This window comes from Atheta coriaria, unplaced genomic scaffold (assembly GCF_025399875.1).
Source record: "Atheta coriaria isolate IRGN ID8LTWV9N9 unplaced genomic scaffold, Caltech_Dcor_3.1 hic_scaffold_1_pilon, whole genome shotgun sequence".
Lineage (NCBI taxonomy): Eukaryota > Metazoa > Arthropoda > Insecta > Coleoptera > Staphylinidae > Dalotia > Dalotia coriaria.
The window spans coordinates 4,104,347-4,121,113 of record NW_027045443.1 but is presented as its reverse complement, the minus strand read 5'-3'; the positions used below and the strand labels follow the sequence as shown (position 1 = coordinate 4,121,113).

At 48.0% G+C, this 16,767-nt stretch overlaps 1 protein-coding gene across 1 annotated transcript; it reads right to left on the bottom strand.

Moving 5' to 3' along the window:
- Nucleotides 1-565: 565 nt before the first annotated feature.
- RunxB (Runt related B) lies at nt 566-11,967 on the bottom strand. The gene is made up of 5 exons (XM_065299711.1): nt 11,834-11,967; nt 9,488-10,421; nt 7,016-7,213; nt 1,872-2,045; nt 566-1,809 (listed from the first exon to the last, which is right to left on the bottom strand). The coding sequence occupies exons 2-5, from the start codon at nt 9,858-9,860 to the stop codon at nt 1,097-1,099; spliced, it is 1,458 nt and encodes a 485-aa protein (XP_065155783.1). The 5' UTR covers nt 9,861-10,421; nt 11,834-11,967; the 3' UTR covers nt 566-1,096.
- Between the last annotated feature and the right edge of the window lie 4,800 nt (nt 11,968-16,767).

The window sequence follows — 16,767 nt, the reverse complement described above, 5'->3', positions numbered from 1 at the left end:
TCAAAAGAAAAAAAGTTTCTGGTAAGAGGGTGCAGTATTAAGGGCTTGCATTCACTGCAACCCTCCAGGAATATAGTGCGTGGGTTGTGGGCATCTCAAGTATACTTTACGATGACACTAACGGCTCACGGTCAGGTTCAAACGGCAGGTTAAATCGGTAAACGATCGATGTTCGACATCGCCGCGCATTAACGCGCGTTGGGCTTTACGGTTATTGTTATGGCGTTTTCGGCTTTTTCATGATTACTGACTGATTGCGGCCGGTTTTAATTCGGCGCGGCGCGCCGAAGGAACGCTTGCGGATGGTTTATGCGGTCTTAATTGTCGGTGTTGCTCGTTGGCGCTGTTATTGCTTCGGGATCGTTGATTTTTATTCGTTTTAATTACTTTTTATGCGCCCAGTGCCCGCAGCAAGTGTAAACTTGAAGAAAATTTACAATTTCTGGTATATTAGGGGTGCGGCTAGTAAATACAGTGTATAAAAAGTGCAGAGTTAATAGTTACAACATTATATTTATAATATATACAATTACAACAATATAATTTGATTCGCCTTTCGCCTGCCTCGTGATATTGAACGCTGGCCGCGTTCGAGAAAAGACGCGCACATCGAAATCTGTGTCTGCATTCATTCACTTAAATACGAGTTAATAATTACAAATAGAAATAATGAACAGCCATCGTACGTGTATCTTTAATCTAGAATTATAATTATAATCATAACATCTATTAGACATACATCTATAATTATAATTATAATTTAAGTACTTCGATTGGAATTAATCGTCGATGAAAAGTTGAAAATGGATTCGAATTGATTCTTCTTCTTTTTCTTCTTCCGGCAAAGTAACGCACATTTATTATTACATAATATACACTTATCGGTATCGTTAGGTAATTACGTTAGTAATAATAATGAAAAGTCATTAAGTAACGGGACGGTAAAGTTCATTATTTTTCAAAGATTTTTCTTTTCTCATTTTTTATTTTTACTCTCCGCACACTGTCGCGTTGCGTACGGAATCATAAATCACTGTCTCGCTGAATTTCACACTGACAATGCCTGCCGAACCGCCTGAGGCGTGATCGGGAAGCTTCAGTAAGGTCTCCACACGTCTACCTGGCGGCCATTGTTACCTCTGGAGTTCTTTTCAGACGACGTCACCTCGTCTTTGTGTTTAATTAACGTCAGCGGCGCCTTGCGACCCCGGTGTATCGTGAGATTGACACCCTCTTCTCTGGACCTCCGCGCGGGGACCAGCTCGACGCTCGACGGCTGGCTGTGCGATGCGGGTTTCTCATGCGTCGAGGGTTTCTCCTCCCGCTTGCTGGATGGATTCGTGCTGGCGTTGGCAGCCGGCGTGGTCTTTGCGTCGTCGGGTTTATTTTCGTTACTTGTTGAATCGTCCACGTCGAGTTCCATGTTGCCGGAGCTGTCGGGGTTCTGTGGTGAAGAGCTGCGCGCTAGTGGATGCCGTAGACTCATCCACGTGGATAGTTCCTGTGGGTAGAACTGGGAGTAGAGCCATTGCCCTGGCGGTGGTAGTAGAGGTGCGTTGAGGAATAGACTCGCCGCGAGTGCGTTGTTGAAAAGATGGTTTCCGTGGAGTGGTGGAGCAACACCTGGAAATGCTGGTGGGGGTTGTGGTGAGGGTGTGGGTGATGCCGTCACGGAGATGTCGTCTTCAGCAGGTGAGAGAGGTGCTGTTGTTAGGAGGCCCACTTGTGTGGGTGATGATTTTGGTGAGGTGGTGCTATGCGCCGTACTGCAGTTGATAGATATGGGGCCCAGGGAGGTCGAGCTAGGTTCTGTAAAATCGTCAGGATATGATTAGATGTGAGTATTCAGATTTGCTGAATGATTGACGAACCGTTGGCTATCCTCGGAGAAGTGTTGACGGGGCGATCTAATGCGGCGAACATGTGCGGTGGAAAATGCGGATGGTGATGTGCCACAAACGGACCACCGGGGTACGGGTGTCGAGCTCCCAACATCGCCCAATCGGGATGATGGCCCGGCAGTCCAGCGAGATGGTGGGCAATGCCTAAAAGTAAAGAAAAAGAGATCAAAAATCAATAGTGCTTATGTGTACGCGCCGCACACATCTTCCGGCGGCGGTATTACAGCATTACGGCTACTTTATTAAGAAGACTCCTTTAACGTGTGGGGCCTGTAACCCGTTCGATAGAGCAAGACAGCGCGCTGGGAGCTGGCGGAAGGAAGGAAGGAGATAAGTGCCGGCGAGCAAAAACACGTTCTCGTTGTCGACGTCGTTGCTGGCGGCGACGGTGGCGGCAGCGGCGGCATTGGCGGTGGTGGAAGCGGTGGCGGCGGCTACGAAGGCGCACGGCATACGTATATGATATTGCAGTAAGTCAGGCGATTATTCAGCGCGATGCCAGCGAGGAAAATCAGGTACGAACGAAAGGGTTCACTCTAAGACATCCCATTGGTCGGGAGGGGCTGCCTCAAACCTCATTGGCGCGCCGCAAGGACCTTTACTATCAAGATCTATACCCAGGCGGTCGGGAACATTGCAGGCAAATATCAAGGACCTCGAGACACACTTACGGGAAACAATGCGGGGATATGAAATGCCGCGCGACGACGACGAAATGTTTACCACCACCATACGCCAGGGCCATCGCCAGCGCGCGAGCGAAACGTTTCCGCAATTTCTACACAAACGCGCCGCGCATTTCGTTTTTCTCGCTTTTCACACACACCGACAGAGACCCACACAATGACCCGCACATTTCCAACGACGTCTTCCCAGCGCGCATTTTTTATGCATGTCGCTCGCGCGTTTTTCTTTTTCTTTGCGCGCATCATTCGTCTTAACGTTTGCTCGAGCATAGAAAGAAGCTGATTTTGCATCTGGCGAGCGACATTCTTTTCCTCTCCGGCTTCCACACATATTCGTGCGCATATCAAAGAGCTATTATATCTTTGTGAAGTAGGAGCCAAGTCGGGAGTGAATGGAGTGCGGAAGACCGAGCGATTCTGAGGTCTTAAGGGCATGAGTTATTGTTTAGAGGAAATATGGGATTATGGAGGTTATTATTGAGTCTTTAAGTCCCCTGAAGCTAAATACTGAATCGCAAACACCGTCTGTTTGTCGACGATAATATCGTAAGTCTTTTATTGCGCATTCAGAATTCTGCGAAAATCTTCAATTTAAAATAATAATCGAAGAAGAAGAAAAAAACGCAACCAACGCATTGCAATGAGATGAAAATCCCGCTTCCGCTACTTACACCGCCTCCTGTCTTGTCGAAACTTGTCTCTTTCCTGCAGGTCCTTGATTAATTATTGAGGCTATTGTATATTGATGATGAGCGTTTAAGGGGGATGAATCTTGTTGTCGCCGTTGTACTCATAATACGCGCTTCGACGAGGGGGAAAGCGTGGATGGCGACAAGGACAGCTGGCGCGTGGAAAAAAATGAACGACTGCGCGAGATATAAACTGAAAGTAAATAGGGCAATTTAGGGCGCTCGTTGTCGACTACGGTTGCCGGCGTTGTCGCGAAGGGTCGCCCTTAAGCTCCGGCTCGGATGTCGAAAATTTAGTGAGATTCTCGCGCAATTAAAGTAGCCCTTAAAGATAAGATCCCGTGCTGCGTCGTCATCGCCGCGGCGGCGGCGGCGACGTCTGGCGAGGGCGTAAAAAACATCCCTCGACGTCTCAGTTTTTTGATGCCTTGACGCCGCGTTACGAACAAGGAGTTATCACGACGCAAAAAAAAAAGGAGCAACACAAGCTGATGCCTGTTTGAGCAGAAGAAAAAAAACCAGCACGAGGGGGAAGGGCGGCGGCAAGAGAAAACTTCGTTACGAGGCGTTCAAGACGCGAGCGGAAAAACTTCGTTAAGCCACTTCATGTTAACAATACCGGGGATTTTAGATAGCAAGTGGCCGGGCGTCGTGGAGGTATTTCCGTAATTTGCAGGCAGAAAGAAGTGCCTAACAAGATGAAGATGCGGATGAAGGCCACGCGCGCTTACACACACCTCTAATTGGTATATTTCGTAAATATTTCTGCTATTTGCGTTCAGCGTAAATCAATACGGCGCGCGTGGGCGGCGCGGAGCAAACGCGAAGGTCTGTTGTGGCAACCGTTCTACGTGAGTGAAAATATTTAATTAAGGCGCGCAAAGTGTCTCAAAGTGTCTAAGAGCCTCGACGGCGGCGGCGGCGGCGATGTGTGTGCGCGCGCGATGTTTTGTGTGTAAGAAGAGATACCCTCAAAGTTGAAATAATGAGGGAGCGCGTTTTGCTCTCGGGGCCCCACGTCGGCGGTGTTAGGCGGCTCCGGCGGTGTAGTAATATGGGGGCGGTGTGGCATTTATCTTTGCAAGGGTTTAAGCTCTGAGGTGTTGGCCTGGTGATTATTCACCCCTTCCACCTGCCTTCGCCGTGCTAAATGCGCCTTCTACTAAACGGGGTTAAGACTAATGCCACCTCGGCATTAAAGGGTTTCAAGAACGCTGGCACGCCAACAGCGATAAAACACCACGGCTCACGGCTCACTATGGCGCGCCGCCACCCCCCGAACGAAAGCAGGCTCAAGCAGAAGAGCTTATTACTATCATAACATTTGTCGGAATCATTAAATATCTAATTTTATCGCCCGCGCAAGACACTAATTGTTTGCTTAGTTTATTTTTATTTTTCTTGATAATAATGCTGCTTTTGTAGAAATCAGCTATACTGGTTTGTTGCTTACATCCGGTGCAAAAGTGAAATCCCTCAGCACTTCGACTCTCACCTAGACGTGCGTTTATTTAGCGCGCGCGCGGACGAGAAAGAGAATGCATTAGGGAAATGCGGAAATGGCAAGGGATAAGTCTCGCTGATGGCGATGATGGTGCGAGGCAGTCGTCTTAAGACGTGAATATATCTGGGGCATTAGTTTAACTAAATCTAACTGAAGATGGGGTTACGCATTTACGACTGTAATGAATAATTTTACAGCTCGTTACAGCGCGCCTTTCAGCCCTAAGTTCGCTTAAGCCCTCTACGTGTCCGTATGCTAATGCTGTGTCGACGTCTCAGACGCAGGCGGCGCGGATGCCATCTTTCCCGGGGCGGCGCATTATTTTCGGACTTCGGCGCGTCCTTGATGTCCGCGCTTCTTACGTCGCCGCCAGCTGGCGTCTTTGCGGGCACCACCAACTACACTCCTCGGCTGCTCCGAGCGCACTCACGTATACCGATAACTTTGTTATAACTCAATTATACGCTTTGACACTTCTCGAGCGGCAGGCGCGAGCTTTTGCATTCGTAGGTCTTGTTCGCCGATGTCTAATGCACGACGTCGCGACGCGCGAGGCACTTAGTCTCCCATCGGCGACGGAATTTCTAATGTCTAATGATCGCCGAAGTCCTACAACTGAAAATAACTCGCTAAGTAAACTGATTTCTTCGCGTCCTCAGAGGCGTCGCGGCTGTTTATTATCTATTTATCATGTTGTCGTGTTCGACGCCTTTCAAATACTCAACGTCTAATTGCATTATTACATCAGAAAAGATAAAAAAACATTTTTTTTTAAATTTTTGTTATTGTGTAGAATAAGAGGTCAGACTCTTACAGGAGGGTATCCATGGCGTAAATTTAAGATTTAACAATAGGGAGGCCGAGATCCGGCGAACAAGGGTAACTCACCCCATTCGTATTAAATGTAGCAAGCTCTCTGACTGCGTGGTGCAGCACATGTAATCAGTGAACGCGTGTGTCGGACACCTAACTAATGACATCGCTCCTTTAGCAAATTGCCGAACATTTGCCGGCGTCCCTCGTGTTGTAAATTCAATTCAACGATAGACGCTGGTGAAATCGAAGATTGAAGATCGAAATCAATTAATATTCAATGAGTTTCGCTTTTTTTCCGGCGGCGCGCCACGGAAAAATCAAATAATTACGAGTTTATCACGGCACACGCAGCGCCACCTCCTATGGAATACTGGAAATTAAAAGCGCCGCATTTTCCGCACCTAGGGAAATATTATTCGACATGGAAAAACGCGCGCTTGCCGATTTCTCTTGGCCGCGCTAATTGGAGAGAAACGCGCGCGCGCGCGACAGCAGTATGTGTATATTCATATTGTGAGGAGTCGTAATTAGTTTAATTGGTAATTAGCGATTAATGCGATATGCGTTGGCGGCAACCGATGGTGGGCGCCCGCTTCCTCCGGGCCCTCAAACACGTTACCTCCGAGAGCGCGTTTGTTGTTACGCAGCCCGAACGCATCGCTAATTAATCTCGAGATATAGAAACCCAGCGCGCGGCGGGCGTAGGTAGTACAAAGTCACTTTCGGTCGGCGGGGGATTTTCGGCGAACGCGGATTCGGTATTCGGCGAGCCGCACGTGCGGAGACACTCCGGCTCGCAAACAATAATCGCATTGTTATACGCCGACGCAATCCGCAAGTTTTGGCAACAATTGCGCATCCTTGCACGGTAATAAGATGATCACCAGCAGCGAGACGGCGAGTGTTTATCAGTCGGACGGAGGTAATCGCACGCGCGGCGCGCATACCGCACGGAGGCGGCTAGTCAGATTGCTAAAATAGCTGCCGCCGCCACCATTCCCATCCGCCATAAGCGGCGCGACGGCAAGCCGCGACTGTTCTATTCCGACAATCCGTTTTTAGTCGCCATAGTAACGGACACTCGAATTGAAACGCGCTGGCAAAAGAGGCAATCGGAGGCGCAAGTGGCGGCAATCGCCGGTGGATGCGCCCCCGCGGCAAACGTGGCCGGGCGCGCTGTCGGAATATAATCCGCTTATGCTGGATTATGCACAATAATAGGGTCAAATATTGCGCAAATTGGAATCGTTCAACGATCGACTAATGCAGATCATTCATCTCCATCGTTCCCAGCCGTCCGCGCAGCGCGGATTGTATTGCAAAAATCTATTACGCTCTTCAAATGCTTTTTTTCCATATTTTTTTTCACAATAAAACATAAATTGCGTATATCATGATTATCATCATCAAGGTACTCACCGCTAAGTTTGAAGGGCAGGCCACCAGTAAGTGGGTCCGGACCAAAGGAGCGCGGCCCAAACGGAAAGTGGTGAAAGGTCTGCCGCGTCTTCGAGCGCGGTTCTCGTGGTCCGTCCACCGTCACCTTAATCGCCTTGTTGTAGGTGCAAACTTGCGGCGGCGACGTGGCCATTATAATCGTGAGCGTGAAACTTTTGCCTGCAAAGAAAACCAATTAATCATCCGGTAATTAGTGCACCAGAAACGTCCCGATATTATATTCAACACGAATGAAATTCGTGCGGATTCAAAGCGTGCAGAAAAAAAACGCACGAAATAAAAAAAAAACAGCACCGCATTGTTTTCAGCGAGCCGGCGCTTTTCTTTCACCCCTCGCGCACTTTATAGTCTTCGGTTAGCTGTTAGCTGTTTGTGCGTTTTTTCGTTGTTGGCGTTTTGGTAAACTAGCATTACGCGTTTTTTTCGCGTATAGCCGAGGAGGGCGTCGGCAAATAAAAAACGCATTAATATTTCCATTTGTAATCTCGACTCGCGCTCGTTTTCAATGTTTTTGAACTCGACGAGTGCATGCTTTGTAGAAACGTCTAGATCGGGGAGATAGAGACAAAAGCCGACCGCCACAACTATTATATCGCGTATACAGCGTTTATTTCCGACCCTATTCTTACTGAATGTTCACAATTTAAAAAAACAAAAAAGTTTTTATTTTCAAAAATAACAAAAACGTTTTTATTGGAATTTTTTTAAAAATTGTATTAATACAACACCCTGTATATGAAAAAACTAAATAAATGATTTTGATGACTAGAGAAACCAACGTATTTATGTTTCTCTGGTGGCAGCGCCAGGCATTCTCCGGCTGCGAGTAGCGAAGCCAAGAAAACCAAGAAGTTAATTTTACGGCTCGCCGCAATTCTTTACGACCCAGCACGATGTGATATTAATGCCTCATCGGTGTATCTCTCCAGATATTTTTTCGCGCTGGATTACACACGCGGTATTGGCGGGTTGTTTGGAAAAGCGTCGAATGTAAACAGCGAGGTGCAAACGTTGGAGAGCGCTGAGGTCGGTTTGGTTAGCAGCGAGGGGACGCCTGGACGAGTTGACCGGAAGGATAATTAAACAAGGTATCCCTACGGGTCACGATCAGGACCAAGAGGGCGCCGCGCACCGGTGTGTACTCGACGCTATTTAAGTAGAGTAGTCACACAGGCGCCGGCGAAGAGAACACAATGCGTGGGGGGAAGGCATTAATCTCGTGAATTATGTGCCTTTGGTCGTTATTAATCCTTGATTTATTGATATCCTATGAAAGTATATGAGGAGCCGGCGCGGTGCTTTACGACTGTATTTTTTTAATTTTCCACATTTCCGCGCCAATTACAAAACGCACGCGATTTGATACATAAAACGGCGCGCGTTGCCAATAAAAATTGAGAAATCGACAAAACGGGCGCGCCGAAAAAAACTAAAAACAATAATAATTTTGCATTGAAAAATTGTTGTTTGGCGTGGCGATGATTGATGTATTGTTGTCGATAAACATTGTCGAAATTCCAGCGTGCGTGTGCGTGGAAATTTCAAATTCGAATTCGATAGCGCGGACGCATAAAATATTTTTCTGTTTGCTCGAAGGATTATTTAAGCGCGCGCCTGCTGTGTGTTTGGGGCAGAGACACCTTTTTTTTTCCGGCAGCGGCGCACTCAGTCGAGGCGTATTTAGCCATTTGCGCGCGCTTTTTGTATTATTCATTATTTATTTGTTTGTTTAGTGCAGATTTATATACAAACTCGCGTGTCGTATGAGCGCGGGCGGCGCAGCAAAAAAAAAATCCAATCTCTGCGAGCGAAATTGAAATGTCAATCTGGGTCGAATTTCATACATGCATTATGCTTAGATTCAAAGTGCAATCAATGAATTTTCTCCGGCCACTTGAAAGCCAAAAAGGCGAGCAAAAAAGCAGCAAGCAAAGAAAAGAACAGGCGTGCTTGACGTTGGATGGAAAAGAAAATTTATGAACATGATATTTGGGCAAACAATCTTTCGCGCCTTTCGCGCGCATAACGTGTTTCTTTTGCGCTCGTTTTGCATGCGACCCGAAGTGGGTTGTGTTAAGGACCAAGCACATTATAAAAGCGTGCCGTATAATCCATCATTATTCTCGCCCCCAACGTGTACCCTTGTTCCGCTGTCGCCGCTGCTATCTTCAGCGTCCCCTTTTTTCTGCTTGCGTCTCCTTCGCAGCAAGTTTTTTCAGCGCGCGCGCGCGCCTTCATTATCATTTCGAAATCAACAAGCAATTTTTCATTTTTCGCTCGTGTTTTTTTACCACCCTCAACGCTAAGCGGGCATTGAAGAGGGTGTTAGGCAAAGCGTTTTTAAACGCTTTAAGCATCAATTAATTAATGAAGTTAATTAATCGACAACGTTAAGAATTTCACACAATAAAAAAAATCAAGTTGAGTACTGACCTCGTCCGCTGCGACCAACGAAGCGCAGATCGTTGAATTTGGCGATTTGGTTCTTCATCACCGCCGTGCAGTTCCTCAGCTCTGCGCAGTAATTCTCATCGTTTCCGGCGCGTACCGTGACCAGTGTACCGTCGCCAACATCGCCGAGTGCAACTACCTTGAACGCCACCGGCAGTGTCTTGTTGGACCGCCAATGAGGCGGCAATACGGTACACACCACATGTGGACTGCCCGTGCGTACTAACTCGCCGGGATGCTCGGACAACAGGCCGTCCAAGGTGCGCTCCGCTAACATTTCGGTTGTCAAACCGCTGAAATTGTTGCGATCGTAATGACCGCCCGTCGTCGAACTTACTTCACTAGCCAGATGCATAGTTCTTGAATCAGACGTGTTTTTGCTGCGATGCCGTTACAAAAGCGCGACAAGTGTGCCCGAAATTGTTTGAACACTTTGAGCGCGTGGAAAATCACATATTCCAATGCTCAGCGTTCCGCGAAAAAGTCGAAAAACACTTACGTACCACACGCACTTAAAAAATCGTTCGGGAGACTTGGGGTTGGTTTGAGCGCTGCTGAAGAATGTCGAGTCGTAACGCGAAACCAATGGACCACAAAAGTCTTTTGATCTGATGTCGCCGGCGCGGACGATTTTTCTTCTTTATTTTCGCGCGCACGATTCTGACGGAAATCAAAGCGACAATTTGACGAATGTTCCCTCGACTTCTTTTTACTTATTCTTCGCCGGGCGTCTGGGACATCATGCGGCGGCGGTTGCCGAATGCCAAACGCGAACACGATGCGACGTGCTGTTACGCAGCGCACACTTAAAGTCTTCCACTAAACAAACACCAAAGAATTTTCACTTTTTAACTTTTCCGGCGTGCGACGCACACGTTCCGAGTTTTCTTCGTGCTGCGCTGTGCTCCGCCGTCAACTGCAAGAAAAGAAATGTTCCTATTAATTATTTCGCACGCGTTGTAATATATATTTTCTTGTTTGGCGAGAAGAAAAAAAAAATTGCAAGGCGCAAAGTGTGCGCGTCGCGCGTATGCTATCGGGTTAGTGATGTTTCGCGTAATGTGGATGCGGTGCGAACGTTTGCACTACGTCGTTTCGCAGCGTGTGTATGAAAATTTTTTAATTCGCACATGTAGATCGCCGACACAGGCGCGCACGCCGCCGGAGATATGATGAAAAATCAGGCCGGCCGTGATTTTACCGGGTAATGTGGTGGTGGCAGACCACACATGGAAAAGTGCGCGCGTGAAACTCATCCCCGGCGTTGGTCTTTTTTTCGCACGGCGCGGCCGGGGGTCGTACGTTATACCCCACTCGCGTGCATGTGCCCTCCGCGCGCGCTCGCCGCCCCTCATCACCACCGACACATACGTGCGTCGCGCGGCCGACGCTCGCGTTTTTAACTTTTTCCCATATTCGGCCCGACCACCCCTGTGCCATCGCCGGTGTACGTGCAACACGCGCGCGGATGTGTGCGCGCTCTCCCTAATTACCAGCCACTCGGCCTCTCATCGGGCCCGCTCACCAATACGCGCGGATGCAAATTACATGCTCTCGTTGTTACATCGCGAGCCAACGCAAACCGGCCGCCACCGCCACTGCCGCGCCGCGCGTTTTACACGTTTTACACGCGATCCACGCAACAGTGATCGTTTTTCACAAAAATCGCAAAACAACTGCGCGCGCTCAAATCGGGAATCGAATGAAAAGTAACGAATTAAACAAATGGCACTCAATAATTACGCCGCCGAAATTAATTTAGATTTGACCTGCGCGCCGGTCGAAATATTGCCGTGCGCGTTTTCAACTTTCGTTTCGTCAATTTTTTTTTGTTTGCTGCTCTGGCAAGAAGCATACGGATCTATTTGACATTTGAACGGTGCGAACACGCGACCGAACGTGCGAATCGTTGTTAATAAAGGTCTCGGAGTGTCATTCGATACGTTACTCACATATCAAAAAGGGCACCGCTTTAAATTAATAAATAACTCCCTCAGAGTCGCTCGTCGCTGGCTCAGGCCGAAGGGGAAGCGCTCGACGGCTGTTGCGCCTCCGCGCTCCCGCATGAGCGTCACGTTCGCGAGAAGAAACGGATCGTAACACCACGCACATGAAGACAACAAGGGGATGCTGCGGATGATTCAGCGGCACAAATCAGCTGATCTGCATTTGAATTTCTCTTGCAACTCTCGCACACATCCTGCATGTTGTTTCACTTGAACTTTTCTTATTAATTTCATGCATGAAAAATAACTTTTTCACAACTTTGACGATTGTTTAGTCTGAATAAGTTTAAAGTGACTTTATTGAAATGTTGAATTTACTTACTTGATTTTTATAAATAAATAGATATCCGTGAGTGGATTGTTAATCAACAAGCATGATGATGTCGGTGGCGAATTAGCGGTCAAAAGTTGTCTGCGACGGCTCGGAGCGGAGGAAGTTTCGCGCGAAACCAAGAGCGAACGTCTGCGGCCGGCGGCGACGCGCGATCGTTAGCAGTTCTTTTCGCGGCGCGAGGTGATCTAACATTAAGAAGTATAAAAGTGCGTCCGCGGGGGTGTAATACTTTGGGGGATTTTTGCTGCGATGGGGGACGCGAAGGCGCGCGGGGCGCGCTATGGCAAAAAGGGGGTGAGTGTCGGAATAGGCGGGGCATGTTGAGGTAGACCGCCACCGCCGGCGTCGCCGCCAACCAGGAAAGACGCTGGATTTTTACCCCCTCAAACCATCGTCGTTTCTTCGAGGTTTACCAAAGAAGCGAACCTCACGCAGGCGCTATCTTCAAGACGTCTTTTCGGGTTTTCTGCCGCCGGCGCGTCGCGCGCCTCCCGCGCTCGCCGTCCCACTCGCACGCGTACCCAGCGCCGGCCCCGAAACGACGCCGCAACGTTGGCCAAGTTTCGCCCTCGTGCTTCCCGCAACCGCGCCGTCTGTGTGCGGGCGTCTCGCTTCTTCTTCCACCCGACACCGCCGCCGCCGCCGCCGCCACCGCCACCGCCGCTCGTGCAACCGCGTCTTCGCGTCGGGCCCGGTCGCGCGGTCGTGATTTCTTTTCGCGCGCTCTCGCTCCCACGCGTTTTGCTGGCGCGCACGGGACGACCGAAAGGAGACCAACCTGCACACGCAAACATTCATCGGGCTGTCCTCCACCACGCCGCCGGTGTGTGCGCCCACCACCGCCGCCGCCGTGCGGCACGCGGAATGACTCGCCTCAAACCGCCGCCTCGCCACGCGGCCTCGTTCGATGGCTAACTTATTACCGCCTCTCTCTTGCACTTGCCAAACACAATTTAATCAAACAATTCTTTAATCAACAAAAAATAATCAATACGTTCATGTCACGGACGTCTTGTTTAATGAAGGCGCCTACACATCGTGTCAAAACGTGTTGCGCGGCGAAATTCACGCGAAAAATTTATTTCGGCGTTTCTAATTTAGTTAATCTGTGTGCTCGTTGAGAAACACAACTGCTCCCTTTACGCCCGCCTCTGTTTTCCGTCTGTCGACTTTGAATTTCGCGTCGCGCCCGTCTTAACGTCACTCATTCGGGGTGCGCGTGAAGTGTGTGCAAGAAAACAATGAAAGGAGTTAAGTGCTGCCAGGCGTGCTCATGCGAGATGCCGCTCGAAGGGTAAAGCGCGTTTTCGGAAAATAATTTAAATACAAAGAGAGCGCGCGCGATTTTCGGCGTATTTCGGCGCAAATTGCGTGAAATCCGCTGTCGCCTCGCGCAAAATCGCATTCCTCACGACTCCAATTGATGACAAGTGCTGTCAAACAATATTTAACGCCCGCTTCGCAATTCGTTAACAAGTACCTACCCTCTCAGCGCACGTTTTATTCTCACTGCGAGCGAAACACATTCGGTTACTATTGACTTTTGAAAGAAAGCGCACAGATTTGACCGAATGAAGCATTCGGCGTGGGTGGACGACACTTGCTCACCATTCTTTGTCATAATATCACATTGAGGGTAAATGTCACCCGAAGGAGTTCCGTTCCGTCGCACTATTTCGTCTGGAAAGGTTATCCTCCTTGCTCGAAACAAAAGGGTTAAAACAATACAAAAGAGCTTTTAAGCGGGATTAGAGCCGGGCGTTTTCAAGAAGGATTAAGCTCCTCAGCATATACTCCGGAGCGCAAGGAGCCGAAGCGCAAATGATATTTCGTGATGGGGTTGCGACGCGCTCGAGCGCCCGAGCGCTGGAAAAAGGGTGCGCCCATAATAGCGCGGTAGTGCGCGACACCAGACGAATATTATGTGACAAATTGCACATTATTGAAAAGACAAGGAGGGCGTGCAGTAAGCGCCTGTTTTGACGCGTCTTGCTCCACTCGCATTAAGAAAAGAGGTGCAAAATAGGGTATTTAGTTTAATGACGATGGCGTTCGCGTTAAACTTTTCGCCGAAAACCCAACACGCGTATTTCAATCCTTGCAAAACTTATGAATTTCATTTAAATAAGAAAATTTCTTATAAAGAACTTTTTGACATTCTTACACAACTAAAATTTCTGGAATTTTTTCTACGAGTAAGTTTTGTTCATTATTCTGAGTCACGTTTCTCACCTGTTTTTCCATGTGAATTTTTGTGAATGCGCCGGTCATAAAACACCGATGCCACAAATCTCCTTGTTGAGTTTACATCGGTGGCTGCTGAAACAGGACCACGAGCATGCCACAGTTTCAATCTTTACTTGAACATATACTTTAGTCCTGAAGCATTCAATTCAATCGTGTCTTGTGCATCTTTTTTATTTTGTTGTATCTCGCAGGATCGGCTTAAAAAATTTCTAAAAAATTTTATACTTTTTCATAAATTTTATTTATATTCACAAAAAAAAATTTATTTTTTAAATTTTTGTGTTTTTGAAACAATTTTTCCAAAATGCACCACTTGTTTATTGAGTTTTCACCGTGCACGTTCGAAGTCAACGCACTACATCTTTTTATGATCCTATTTCCATGACCGTATGTGTTTCAGCGGCGGGGGCGCGCTTCATTGCAATGCAGGCATAAAGTATCAAGCGTGGCGAATGTGCAAAAAAGGGGGTAAAAGATTGGCCGGGCAAATTGGTCCCTGAAGACGCATCAACGTTAAATGTCAAATCGCATATTGCTCCGACAACAGATTGATGTTTTCTTCTTGTTTTCATCGCCGTTACCATAAAAATATTTTTCATTTTTCAAATCCAGCATGATAGTAAAACGGCGCGTCCCCAACGCTTGACTAAACAATGAACTTTCTGCGTTTTATCGCGGCTAGTTTTATGCGAATCTGCGCAAAGAGGAAACACAAAAAATATCTGTTTCGGAGGGTCATGAGAACACGAATACTCGCCTGGTAAATTGAATTCCCAATTTAAAATTTGCTAATTCCTCTAATCCGCAGCGCCTTGCCGGCGTTTGGCAGAAAGTAGCGAAGCGAAAAATGCGGAGCGCGTCTGAGATTCGGAAAAATTGTAGTCTCGTTAACGCGACAAGAGCCAGCGCCTCGAAGATGGTCGCCATGGTACGCCATCTACGTACAGGCGCTGGTTGATAATCAACGACGTGCCTCGTCGATCTTTCGAGTCCTTTCTTCGGCAAGACGAATTCATTAAGCCGACGTGCTTCTTAGCTTGCACAGTCTTCGAATGGCTGCGTCGTCGTCATTAGCTTGAGATTTAATGATGTTTCACGCCAGGATGGATCAGGATCCACGTCGTTCGGTGTCTCCGCGCGCGAACGCTCCACTGCGTCGCCCGTTCGACACTCCAGTTAAGTTAAAATTTAACGATTTCATGCGAATCTTGCACCCACCCTTCGTGCTCCATCTTCTCCATCTATTAGGAAATCGTCAGCACAAACATCTTGTGTGTCAATACGCTTAATTCGGAATGCATATGTATTTATGAACCTAGTTAGAAACCTTGGATGGCGATTTAGGAAATTTTTGGAAACCAACTTTAAGTCCAACTCCAAGCCGGATGGGTATCAATTTGTCGAAGTCGATAAGTCGAATTGATCCTAATTCAATCCGACGCATAAGGACCTTCGGGGTGTTTTAGGAGTCGGAACGGCCGGGCGAGACAATGGAAGTTGAGATCGGGTCGCATCTGGCCAAGGCTCCGGGCCGGTCGGCCATTCCCATGGGTGTTCTCCTTCCAGCTCGCAGGAAGAACGCCGGCGGTGTCCTGGCCGAGCGTCCGGTCGTTGGAGGCGGGGGTGTGCTCTCCGTATGCTCGCAATTGTGCCCGTCTCCGAAGTGCCGTGGCGCAAAATTTAACTGCCACCTCATGATTGCCCTTGTCCCTTCCGCTTTTTACAACTGCGACATGATTCGAATCAATGATTACAATGTCTCCTCAGACGACGCTCGTATCACATGTGGGTCCGAAACACGCGCGCCAACTAAAAAGATGATTGTAAATTGGGTTTTAACGAGTGGCGGATATCAATCCCCCGGCGTCGAAGCATCTTGTACGACAATCGCGCCGACGCTCGGCAGGCTGCTAAACGCCGAAAATAAAAAATAAATGAAATAAGAACGAAACAAGTTTAAGGGCCCGTGCGGCGCGCCGGAGCGGACGCCACCTTCGGGGGCATTAAGATTAAGAGCGTTCGTTCGCCACGGCGTTGCGAAAATCGTAAATTTATTCTTTATTTATATCGGCACGCCTGTGACGACAAAAAGTATATGGAGCTTTCTTAATCTAGTTTTATGAGCGCCATCGTAGCGCGTACGGCGCATTAAATTGAAAATTTATAGTTCGATCTTAATTGCCAATCGGCAAACGACGATTTCATTTCATTTTGCGATCTGACGTTTGCCAGCAGCATAAACGCGTGAATTTACGTGTGCAACCGTAAAAATAATAATGTTTCATGACACCGACATACCATGCACAAGACAACATTGTTGTTGCTGTGTACACACACGGCAAGAAAACGTCGATGCAAATCTAAAAATCAAAGGGTGCCAGTATTTGCTCAACGCCAGCGGCAGCGCTCGTGCCAACCGAATACCGGGGAGTCGTTTGCGTTTACGCTGTCTGCGAGCAGAGGCTTTCGAAAAAAAGGCGTAATAAAATATTAAACAAGCAAACACACTGCTAGAATGCCTTCGACTGTCCCAGACCGAACAATGTGCGCACGCAAGCACCACCAAGGTGAAGAAGTGTCGGTGTACACACAATATTTCGAAAAAAAATGCATTTTGTACAATTTTTCAAACGAAACACGTGAAAATGAAAAAATGTGTGGATTGCTGACATCAA

What these genes read in the sequence shown, in the direction of transcription:
- RunxB (XM_065299711.1), bottom strand. Translation starts at nt 9,860, where the DNA reads ATGCATCTGGCTAGTGAAGTAAGTTCGACGACGGGCGGTCATTACGAT. An exon ending in CCTGCCCTTCAAACTTAGCG is followed by an intron (nt 2,046 to 7,015) that starts GTGAGTACCTTG and finishes CTTTACTTTTAG; the next exon opens with GCATTGCCCACCATCTCGCT. An exon ending in TTCTCCGAGGATAGCCAACG is followed by an intron (nt 1,810 to 1,871) that starts GTTCGTCAATCA and finishes ACGATTTTACAG; the next exon opens with AACCTAGCTCGACCTCCCTG.